Raw genomic sequence first — 13,120 nt, forward strand, 5'->3', positions numbered from 1 at the left:
ATATATATTATAAATTAATTATAATATAATTATAAATATATATTATATATTATAAATATATTATAAATATAAATATATTTTTAAATATAATATTTGAATATAATATTTAAATAAATGTTTAAAAAAAAGGAGCAATTCAAATATTAAATTAAATAAATACACTTTAGCATTTTGTATAAGTTTAATAAAAGAATAATAAAAGGAAAAGTAAAAAGTAAGAAAAAGGTCAATTTAGTTAAAAATTGATGTGATGACATAATTATTTTTAAAGCTAAATAAAATATTTATGAAAAGTTACTAAATAATTGCTTATAAAGATAATGAAATTTTTTTTAAACATTTATAAATTTAAAATGAAGTGGATTTATTACTACAACTTTTAAAGTAATAATTTAATATCCTTTAGGAAGATTTAATTAAAATCAATTGAACACTTAAAACATGATAAAAAATAAATACTTAAATATTCTAAGTAGTTCTAAAAAGGAGAACATTCTAATGAAGTTATTTTACTCAAATTATCAACTAATTACGGTTACAGAAATTAATTTAAATGCAACATATTTACAAATGTAATATGAAAAGCAAAATAAAAATAATGAAATTACTCTTCGAACAGCACATTATGTTGGGGACACATCCCCATGCTTTGCCGAATTAAATCCATTTCTGTTCTGATATCGTGCCCATATATTATGGCATATCCTGCAGATGGTGGAAATAGACCAGTTAAAATAGACCTAAATTTTACAACAACAAAAAAGTGCAATTAATTTTTAAATGCACACGAACAAAGAATGAAATTATGTGAATCTGTAACACATAAAGATTATATGAAATTATGATGATTAAAACTACTCACATGGTTGTTGTTTTCCCAGCTCCATTATGTCCAAGGAAAGAGGTTATTTGATTTTCATATAAATTTAGGCTTAATTTATTAACAGCAACTTTATTTCCAGATTTATAAGCCTAAAATGATATAATATGAAATTACTTAATTTTCATGCAAACAATTAAATGTTATTTAGAAAATACGTTAAAAAATATAGTATGTACCTTTACGAATTAATAAACATATCTAAACTTAAAAAACATATAAAACAAAATGTTGTGGCATTGACTATTTCTATTCAAGAGCATTATGTAAATAAATAACCAAGTTTTAGCTTAAATATTTGCATTCAAGAACATTGTATAGATAAATAGTCAAGTTTTGGTTTTAAACATTAAAAAATAAATTATTAAAACATTAAAAAATTAAACATATTAAAAAATTTAATCTTGTATTTAAGGAAAATGAAAAAGAAACATGTAAACTATCCTGAATTGTTCATGGCCATCTAAAACATTTTTATAATTTTAATTAAGAATTTATTAAACTGTTAAATCATTTTTACTGATATTAATCATTTGTCTAACTAATCAGTGTAGTAAAACTGTGTTCACTTGGTAGAAGTATATGTTTTTCATGAAAAGGACTCCTGCAAAAATACTACTTTATTCAAAAGAGAATTTTTTAAGAATATTTATAAAATAAAGCAAACAATTTAAATGTTAACCAGCTAATTCTCGCAGACCCAATTATTAGATAAGTTATTTCTTTACATTAAAGCAATCAAATGCAAGAACAGTTGTTTCTTAATAGATCCATGCAGACAAACAATTCAATACTAAAATACATCAACAAGTTTTGAATTGGTTACAAGTTGAATTCTGATATACTGTACACATCCTAGTTGAAAAATAAAATATTAGTTGTTAAAAGAATAAATGATGATAATGTAATAAAAAATATTTTTATTGTTACAAAAAGCTATTAAATAATTTATTTAAGGATAAGTTATATAAAATCATACTTTTTATGTTACAATATTGCATGTTAAGCTAGCTAACATGAGCTCACCTTAACTAAGTTTTCAATACAAACACCTAATGGCAGATTTGTAGGGTCTGGTTCAAAATATGTAGAATCACCTACAAAAATTTCAAATTAGTTTACTACATTAATAAACATCCCTTTGGTTAAAACACATTGAGAACCCCTGCATTGAGAAGGAAGTGTTTTAGATTTTGTATGTTTACATAGATTAAAAAGGCTGCATAAGTGCTAGGAGAACCTGAATTTCAATTTTTTGTTGTAAAGACAACCTGAGATCACTATTGAAAGATTTAAATCACATGATTTTCTTTTCAGTTAAAACTTATCTGAAATAATTAAATTAAAAATATATCAAATCTGTGTGTTGCAAAAAATAAATACAAATAAATTGCTGATATATTTATTGATGATCCTTCATAAAACTTATTCATTTTTATAAAAGAAAATACACAGCAAAATCTTAATTATAAGCAGAGATAAATGGCAAAAAAAAAAAACATTGATAAGCAAATTTTGCTAATAATTCACTAAAGAGATCACCTATATACATTTAATTGTGTAAAATCATCTCCATTTATTTTGTCATTAGCATTTATTTCAAAATATGTTGCAAATGCAAAAAAAAAAAATAATAATAAATAATAATAATCAAAAATATATTATTATATTTATTAATAATAGGTATAATAATAAAGGTATATATTTTTATTTATTTATTAATAAAGGTAAATATTTTTATTTATATTATTAATAATATTTATTAATATTATAATAATATAAATAAAAATATATACCTTTTCAAAACATCATGCAGCAAAAACCCTACAAGCAAAATATTTTGGGACAGATGAAATCCATGCACTCATCAATGCTGAGCAAAATTCATATTTAAAAAAATACTTAAAAACAGAATTCCCATACATAAAATATCCAGGAATAAAATTCCCACATTCAAAATATCAAAAGACAGAATCTTTCAGAATAAATGGTAAAGGAAAGTAAAATTTAAAAGTCATGTTAACTGTAGCATTAGTTAAATACCAGAATTCCTCTTAGAACAAGAGCACTGACAAACCACAAACTGGATATTCCCCCGAGTTTACTGAATACCCAATAAGTTTCTTATATGCACATAAAAGTAATGAATTTTATTAAGGTATAACTTTGCTTAAAAAGTTTGTTTAAAAATTTATATCAAAAGTTTGTTAAAATCTCGTCCAAAAACTACTTTAAAACAATGGATGTGTGTACAACAGCCAAATCAAGTTTAGTTTTTTTTTTATCTCATTAAGAAAGCTTGAATCTGGTTTATTACTAGAAAAAACATATACATTCATTTTTTTAAAAGAAGAGATAATGTATAATATCTTTTTCATACATCTATAGAGATATTGTATAAAAAAGAGATAATGTATTTGTATAATAAAGTACCAATTTAATGTAAAACACAGCAGTTATTTTTTAATAAATTGATAAATTAGTAAGACAATTAGAATTTAACTCACCTGTTCTATTAGTCATGGCACAAGCTCCATCTTCTTCCATAACAGATAAGCCCCACTTTTTATGTCTTTGTAAATAACGCCAACAATCACTGAAACAGCTGCACTCGACCTCACCTCTAGGACTACTAAACCAGTAGGACTTGGTGAATGGAAAGTACCAGGGCTTTGGTAAACCATATGATCCTAGAGTAAAATTAAAATTTTGAAAGTCAGTTTTTAATAAAATTTACAATCGTCAAAATGTTAACCGCCTTAATTTTCTTTTTTCTTCAGATTCCACCTTAATGGTTTTTAACCCCTTCAGGACCAGCAGGAGATAAAGAAACACTTCACCTGGGCTGTATATTCCGAGTTAATAAGTACTAAAGATTCTGTCTAGATACCAATATAAGATGTAAAACAAGAGTACTGAACTGAGACCACGTTCATGTGGTCTTGCGGTACTAGAGTCAAAAAGTCTTGTTTCCTATATGATACTGTTAGCTGTTAAGGGAAAATCACATACATATGATCACAGTGCTGACAGGTTGAAACTCAAACAGCTTTTAAGCTTATCATAAAATATATAGTAATATCTAAAATGAAATAAAATAATGCTGTGAACATTTTTGTAAAATGCTAACTGAAAATCTATTATTTATAAAAAGTTTATGATTTTAAAGCAGTGTCCATAATTTTTTTTAAATCAATTGATCCAATCACATTAGTTAAGAATCAAAGATGGTTTCTTAGTGCAAAATTACATAATCTAGCTTCTTCAATAATCTCAAGTTAAAATTGATGCAAAGTATAATATTTTTTAACAACATTTAAGACAATTCATTCAAACAAAAGAAGAAATTGGAAGAACAATTGAGATACACTTTCCCCACACACATCCATCCAACAGAATTGTTAAAAGTAATTTTAATGCTTTATTACTTTAGGTAGAATGAAATATAATTTTTTAAATACTTAAAAGTATTATGTAAGGAAGATATTATATCATTAAAAAAGATACATTATTAATATATCATAGAACTTTATATGTAAATATTTTATGTTTAAAAGTTTGAAAACAAGTAACAGAAAAAATGGATGTAACAGCACTTAGTTAAAAAAAAAATTCAGCAGAGAAAAATATACTAAAAATTTAAATCTTTATTAATGAAAACTTTCATTTCTTCATAATAACAAGAGAAAAAATGAAGGACTAAATAACAATTTTAAGATTCATCTTCCTTTTGAAAAATATATCTTCCTACTTTTTTAAATTTTATATTTTCAGTTTTCTTTTTAATTTTACAGTTTTTGAGCTAACTTTGTTGGAAAGAAAAATTTGTACCAACTACTTAAATTTCAAAGAAGTTTTTGAAATGCGTAGGTTTGAAAAGGAATTTTGTTTTTAAATAAAATTTAAAAAAATGATTCTGAAATTTTGATGTCACTAACCTGGATGAACATTCTCAATGTACCACACTAAAATGGAGTACAAAACAGCATCCATCATCATCATTATGGCAACACTCAACAGGCTATATTCATCATCCTCCACGGGAGATATTGCAATATTCGACCACTGGACACCCACTCCAACTTCTTCGTAAAAAGCAAAATACTTTGCGCCAAGTCCGAAAGCAGTTGTTGACAAAAGAGACTAAAAGGAATAAATAAAAACATACATAACACAATTTTTTTTAAAAAAATACAGTACATACTTATTTCTAGAAGGGAATTTGTAGAATTCGATAACATGTACTTCAATAATTATGTAAGTTAAAAACTATATACTTATAAGAACGAAAACGTCTTTAGTAATTGTACCATATTAAAAACTGCTCACTTAAGTATCAAAGAAAGAACTTATAGCAATATTTTTAATATTTGCATCACATCAATAATTGTATCTTTTTGAGGCACGGAAAAAACCTTACAAGAAAAATCTTTACTACTTGCAATACATTAAAAATTATATCCTTTTGCGGTACAAAAAAAAACTTACAGCAAGATTTTTAACTAATTAGATTAAATTAAAATTGACAACCTCAGGTAAAGAAAGAACTCATAGAAAAACTTTTAATGCTTGCATTAAATTCATGACTGTAACCTTTTAAGGTCTGAAAAAAAAACTTAAAGCATGATTAGTTAATAATTGCACCAAATAAAAAACGGCACACTTAGGTATTTAAGAAAAAAATTATAATAGGACTTCAATGGTTGGATTAAACCAATAATTGTACCCTTTAGAGGTGCAAAAAAGACTTTTTGTATTACATTAAAAATTATGTTCTCTTAAGATACAAAAAAATAACTTACAGCAAGATTCTTAACTAATTGTATCAAATGAAAAACTGCACTCTTAGGTATTAAAGAAAGAACTTACAGCAAGACTCTTTAACCAAACTGGTATGTGATCATGAGCAGCTTCCTCTCTTACAGCTATGTACATGTATGGTACATACGTCAAAAAGTAAATTATACCAGCACATGCTGCAGCCAGTTTTGCTTTGGAATAAAGAACACTAACTAAAAACCTAATAATATAAAAAATATAGGAATTGAAAATTAATAGATGGAAAACTAATTATTACATTATATTTTATTTATGTTATTAATAATAAAAATTATTAAAAAATAACTATTAACGAAACTATTTTTTTAGCTTGCATTTTGTCAACTTTTTAACAACTCGGTTGAAATTTCCTTCGAACAAACTGATTTTTCTTCATGTTTTTCAATGTAAAAATCTTGCTAAGTATGCAAAACCTTGAAAAATTTTAATGCTTAAAAAAATAAAGGTACAAAGCCAATTGTAGGGTCACTACGCATCAAGTTATGACGAAGGCTATGACTTTTCCTAGCATGCCTACCACTAAGGAAAGAAGAAAGGGACAAATTAACAGAACTAGATAACTGAACTTTAGCAGAGTTAAAAAAGGTAAATATGATTATTATTTTTTTTTCTTGCCCGGTTTGTTTTTACAACAGTACAAACATTCAGTCAAAGATATAAAATACTTAAACAAGCGGAACACAAAAAATAATATTATAAGCTTGAAATTCATCCATAAAAGCTCAAAACAATAAACTATTATAAAAAAAATTAAATATGATAATACATCAACAAGTGTTGGTTTGTAAACAAAAATTCAATCAGTTGAAATGAAAATAGTCAAACAGATATTAAGAAAAACAAATCATTTGTATGTGAAAACTTAAAATTTTGTTAGTAAAGATTATTATTATTTTTATTTTATTTTAATTTTTTTTTTTTGGATGTATCAATTTCTTCAGACAACTAAGCTGTTTTTAATTAAAATACAATCTAAAACTTATTTTGTATATATAGCCTACCTTTTTTAATTACAAAACATTATATTTATTGGATGAAAAAAAATAGATGAGTTTTTTTGCTTTATCACACTCTTTAATACAGGGTTAGCATGATTTAAATCAATTAATATTATTTTTTTATAGAAATCAGTGATTAAACTCAAAAATATTTTTTTAATTTAATTCATACAAGAGTATATTAAGATTATATTTATTATTATTATATATTAAGAGTATATTTATTTAGTATATAAATACACTCTGAAGGATATGATTTTTTTAAAATCTAATTTCATTGATATTAAAGATATTATCAATAGAAATACTGAGAGGGGATATACATATAAACTATTGTTTGATGCTCAAAATAGATTAGTAAATAAAAAGAGAGAGAGAGGGAGACTAAATACAGAAAAAACTGATGTGAAACTTTCAAATTATAACATCAATTACAATAAGTAGAATAATTTATTATTAAATAACTTTATTTCAAAAATACCCCTTTGGTTTTATGTTTATTAAATACAAGAAGTCTTAAAAAATTTATAGCTTGTATACGAAATTAATGAAGAAAACTTGTTCTGCAAAGACTAATTTAGAAAGGAAAAAAAATTTACTGATCTAGATTAATTTCTTTTTCTTTTGATGTCTAACTGAAATATTTAGTCTCTGTCTTCACAAATTTATGAGAGTGTTGTAATTGAAAAAAAGCAACTATGATTTTATTTTTTCATTGACTAGTTTGTACTAGTCACATAAAAATTTTATTAATTTTAGTTGGAAGTATTAATGATTTAGTTATAATAGTGTTTCGGAATCGCATTTATTATTAAGTTTTATTTGAACTTCGATAAATATATGTAAAAACCAATAGGATTTAACTAATTTATTTTTTAGTGTTTTTAAATAATATTCAGCAAATACACTTTATTAAAACTTTGATTGATAAATGCAAATACAAATTTTTAAAAAAATCTGAAATAATTAAAAAATCGATTTTTTTTATTATAAAAAATTATGGTTTTTGCCAATCCTGGTTTAAAATAGTAGCAAACAAGTAATAATGTAACTAAAAAGATAAGTAAGTGATATTTGATCACACGTATAATTACAAAAAAAAGTACTTACGAGAAAGCAATGTTAGCCACAACAAATATTTCCAACATAAGAAAGATGAGTAATGGATTACTGTAAGTCAAAACCAGGCCATACTTTAGAATTACAGTCAAAAAGGCTGCTGTGATACTCATTTGAAGAAAACTGGTAATAAACCAAGCCAACCAATGAACAGCACTATTCAACCCCATAGTTTTCATGACCTGTTCAAAGAAAGAAAATTATAGCAACACAAAGTTGTTAAATATATAACAACCTACACTAATAAGAAGGAAGAGTTTGGGTGTTTAACTATTACTCATTCTTAAAACTCCAGAACCAGGTTAAGTTACTCTTACTATTAGTGTTAAGATCATGAAATTTAGACAATGATTGTAAGGGCAATTTTAGGTAATCCTTTAAAATATTTAACTTGCACCATCTTAGAGAGAAGTGTGAAAAAGAATTTTTTTCATACAAATCGAAGATAATTTTGTTTTTTTCAATTACTTTAAAAGTAACATTAATAAAGTTTGCTTACAGTTCTATTCTATCAAAGATAAGTTTCTTTAGGAGTTTATTACATGTCCTATGATAATTATTTTTTATTCATCATGTTAAGGAAACACAGATAAAATCCAGATAAACGGCATGTGGGAACAATGTCATCAAATGTTGAATGCTAACAGAAACTATAAGCTCATTATTGTTACACTTTTGGAATGTGCTTGTTATAACTACTAAATTATGTACTTAAATGCGAATTCATCGAGAAAATTACTTGGTTGTGATAAATCTTAACTATTATAAGTCTGACATGATAAATATCACCATCTTAGGTGCCAAATGATACTGAGTATAGTAAGTTCTTTATTTTGAAGAATTGAACTTCAAAAACAAATTTTATTTATTCTGTTAACATTAAATCAAGGGGAAGGACAAATAATAATAATAATAATAATAAATGAAATTATTTAGCTTTATTAATTGTGTAAATATATGCCTTTGAATTATTTGCTTGATTGTGGGGAATTAATTAATACCGATTCATTATTTTTTAAAAGATTTTTTACGTTTTAAATAATGGAATAATTAAATTTTGGAACAAAACTAAATGATAAAGTGTTAAATCTACAATAACTAATAATTAGAGCCCGGATTTTGATGACCTCAAAAATCTCAATTAATGCCCTTAAAAAGTGCAAAAAATGCCCTTAAAAGTGCAAAAAATGCCCTTAAAATGCGGAAATTGTGCTAAAAATGCCTTATGACATGACTTAAATAGAAGTAAAAATATTGAACAAAAACAATTTTTTACTCTTTAAAATTATTATGAGTCGTTTCAAAAAATATAAAGCAATGCAATACTTGTTCTACGTTCATTAAAGTTTGAAAAATATGTTTTATATCCTAAAATAACAAAAAAAGGAAAATATATTGACTCCAAAACATTTTCATTTTGTATAGAAACTTAAATGAATATAACAACTTCCATCTCATAATATTACTAAATATCAGAATTACAGTGGATTATTAAATTTTTTTTTAATATTTTGAACTGTAAACGAGCGTCTCTTGTCTGAAAGCAAATTTTTATACCAGGAGAAGCTTCTTTCAACGTCTACTGATGTTATTGGTGCTTACTTGAAAAGGACGGTCACACTTACTGACAATTCTTCTTCAATTTGAAAAGATGTTGCTTCACCTGTTAATATCCTAGAGATTTTCTTCATTGTTTGAAAGCCAGTGTAATAATAAAAAATTGTAAAAAATAATAAAAATTAGAAAAAATTAACAAGAAATTGAAAAAATGCTTTAAAATGTAAAATACGCCCCCAAAATTTGAAGAAAATGACCTATAAATCTCAAAAAATGCTCTAAAGGACAAAAAATGTCCAAAAATGCAAAAAAAATGCAAATGTCATCAAAATCCGGGCCTTACTAATAATGAATGAGAAAAATATTGTTTTGACTAAAATAAGTTTTCCAAAAGTAAAGTAGTTACTTCTTTTAATCTCTGTTCCTTTTCATAAACAATATTCTGGACTAACATAGCAACAGAGTAAACCCAAGATATGGCAAGGCAAAGTGGCATTACATGTTCAATCATGAATAAAAACCTACAAAGAATAATTTTATAAGAGTAGAATAAACAAACTTTTTTAACAATAGAATAATATTTTTACTACGTAGTTTTAAACACATTTTTAATAATGATTTAAACCTATAAAAGGAAATTACAAAAGCAAAATTACAAAAATTGTTGGTAAATTCTTGATGTTACATAAAAACATAAAATTGTTTGTCAAAATAGGTTTTCTTACAATTTTACAAGAAATTTCCTTTAAAAAAAACCTCACTCTGTCAACAACAATAAGAAAACAAATGTCTTATTACTTTTGTATTATATCACCCAATCTTATCTTCTTAACTGAAAAACCAAAATTTAAATAACACTTTTTGTTCCATGTTATAATTCTAAGATTTAATAGCTACTCTGTGTTTGTTTTGAATGTTTGTTTTAAACGATTCATTTACATGAGTGATATTCATTTATATTATTGTTATTTTCATTAAAATTCAAATGATAAAAGGAAAGTCTGATTCCTTTTTTCAGGTTTTAAATTGTGCAAGAAAAATTTGCTATTTGAAACATTTGAATGCAAAATTGGAATTAAACTAAATTTCCGATATTTAGGTATCACCTACTACAAAAAAAATTATGAATAACATTGAGGAATAAATTAGTTTTGGCATTTTTAGAAATACTTGATTTTGCCTACTTTGGGTATGGGGATTTCATATTGGAAATTAGTGTTGTTCCTAAAGCTACAGATTTTACATTTATAGTTTGCATTTTTTTTTTTGGAGAAATGTAAAAGTTTAAAAATGTTATGTATAACATGTGGCTCTGTAAATGTTGTGGCAAACTTTTAAGGGAGTTAAGGCACATCATCAACCCTAAAATTGCATAGCTATCCGTGCCTATAAATGTTGCATGCGACATGGGGTAATTTCCTTATTATGACCTGTTCGGAGCTACACAAAAAAACAGTTCATAATAGGTATTCACTTCTATCAGCATACAACGCCATTACCGGACAAGGGTTTCTATGCAATTTTAATCCTGATAATGTGCCCTGACTTCCCTAGATGCTTGTCGCAACATTTACGTGATGCCCTGTAATACATAACGCATTTAAACTTGTACAATTCTACAAAAAATATGCTAAAAATATCATTTTAAAAAAAAACTGTAGCTTGGAGACAGAAACGGACTGCAGATTTGAAATCAGCAATACGCAAAGATCAAATATGTACGCAAATATCAAATCTCTTGCAATAAAAAACAAAGCAAAAAGTTTCCCCAGAGTAATTCAAATTTTTGAATTACTCTGGTCTTGAAAAAGTGGCCTGGTGTTAAGAAGTATTTTTGGAGGAATTCAAAAAAACAAATTTAGAGCTTTATCACTCATATAATGAACCTGACATTATTAATTTTATTAAACAACAAAGAATAAAACGGGCCGGCCACGTTATAAGAATGGATGAAGACCGTAGTTTTCAATACCAGACCAGTTGGCATACGAAAAAGAGGCAGGCCGAATTTGAGATGGATAGATGAACTAGAAAAAGACATTTTGGTCTTAAAAACCAAAAACTGGAAAAAGCCAGCAGTAAAAGGTTAACCTGGCAAAAACTTCTAGAGAAGGCCAAGGTCCACCCTGGGCTGTCAAGCCATTGATGATGAATTCAACTTTTATTTAGTTAAAATTTCAATACTTCTAGGTATTTTTATCCTACGATACTACTCCAAACAATTAAAGCATAACTGCGATTCAAAGAAAGCAGCCATAATATGAGCATTTGATTGACTGATAAGTCAAGCATATTAGCAGATAACTGTGTTTAAAGCTTAGTCTGAGATATTTTTACTTACTGATCTTGGATGTAGCAAGGGTAGGGAAATTGATGAATGTAACTACCAGGCTCAGAAACATCCCTTTTAGAATAAATGCTGATCATTGCCCTCTCCAAAACATCCTACATTGAGTAGAAAAGAAGTAGTTAAGAACCCACAAAGAAAATTTAGTTCTAAAGTTAAAATTTTATCAAAAATAAATGAAAAAATAAGTCTATCATAACAAAGCAGTTAGTGGAAGAAAATCATATCAACTTTCATCTCAGCAATTTAAAGTTTGTTACAGCAAAAAAAAATTTATTTAGAATCGAGATTTTTCCAGATAATAACTTTTCAAATTAAATTGTGGCATGTGAACAGAATAGCTTTAGTTTGAAGATCCTTGAGTTAGAAAATCAAAACTTGGATGATAGTATATAATAAAAAGGCAAAGTAATTAATGGACAACTCATTTTTTTAACTGTAAAAAAATTTGATCAAAAAATATAAAAGAAAATTCACAGATCCTGTTAAGTAATTTGATTATGAAGTTATATTAAGGAATTATAAGCAAAAAGTCAAGATAATAAAATTTATTTAGTAAAGTTATTAGTTTTATTTAGTAAAGTTAAGTAAATAGATTTGATATACCTGAATCCAAACGAATCCAAATTGGTAGTAGCCATACCCCCAATTTCTCGGACCAGGAAACCAAAATCGACTGCGCACAAGATTGGTAGTAGTAGTAAAGGAGGCATTTTGTCTTATTTTGTAGGTCATGTGATTAGGCATTGAACCATCCTCACTCATATTAAATATGACACCTAAAGTTTTAAAATAAAAAATATTTTACTAGATGCAAATGATAAAACTATAGAAATTAATACAACAAAAAATTATGTATATGTGTAACAGGTGAAAACACGTAAGAAGCTTGTTTGAAGAAATGAATAAAATTTTCAAGGGCCTTGCCAGAATATTAACATTATAAAAATAAAACGCATGGAAAAAAGATCACTATATCATCTTAGGGTAGAGAAACATGTGCTTATCTTAAGAAAATGACTGTCTTAAGAATGTTAATGATACAAAATTTACAGCTCAGCATCTTATCGTAGTTGAACAAATACCAAGTGACAAAGGTTTTGCCTATTAAAGAGCTCATTTAAAGAAGAAAAGAAAGAGAGTAAAATTTTTAGAACAGTTTCCCTATCAATTATTTGAATTAAATTGCGTTTTTTCTAAGTATTAAATAATCTATTAAATTATCTAGATCTATGCTATTACTAGCTTAATGCTATTAATTATCTATGCTATTACTAGCATTTCAAATTGACAACACTGGCAGGTGTATTTTGTCTCTCGTGCCATAGTTTAGAGACCCCTAATCCCCTGTTGCATAATAACAGCGACGCAGCGGCATTG

General features: G+C 26.0%; 1 protein-coding gene across 4 annotated transcripts in view; it reads right to left on the reverse strand.

Annotated features, from left to right (window-relative positions):
• Positions 1-13,120, reverse strand: part of LOC107438538 (ATP-binding cassette sub-family A member 2) — an 81,245-nt gene that overhangs the window by 47,626 nt on the left and 20,499 nt on the right. For all 4 annotated transcript variants that reach the window (XM_087153483.1, XM_087153485.1, XM_043048194.3 and 1 more), the window contains exons 15-24: positions 12,347-12,519; positions 11,735-11,838; positions 9,800-9,914; positions 7,828-8,018; positions 5,750-5,900; positions 4,819-5,023; positions 3,388-3,570; positions 1,907-1,977; positions 863-972; positions 609-740 (exon numbers count right to left, since the gene is read on the reverse strand). In XM_087153483.1, the coding sequence (XP_087009609.1) occupies positions 609-740; positions 863-972; positions 1,907-1,977; positions 3,388-3,570; positions 4,819-5,023; positions 5,750-5,900; positions 7,828-8,018; positions 9,800-9,914; positions 11,735-11,838; positions 12,347-12,519 (1,435 nt within the window). The remainder of the gene's footprint in view (positions 1-608; positions 741-862; positions 973-1,906; positions 1,978-3,387; positions 3,571-4,818; positions 5,024-5,749; positions 5,901-7,827; positions 8,019-9,799; positions 9,915-11,734; positions 11,839-12,346; positions 12,520-13,120) is intronic.

Source organism: Parasteatoda tepidariorum, chromosome 10 (assembly GCF_982258835.1).
Source record: "Parasteatoda tepidariorum strain Cologne lab strain chromosome 10, Ptep-v5.0, whole genome shotgun sequence".
NCBI classification, from domain to species: Eukaryota; Metazoa; Arthropoda; class Arachnida; order Araneae; family Theridiidae; genus Parasteatoda; species Parasteatoda tepidariorum.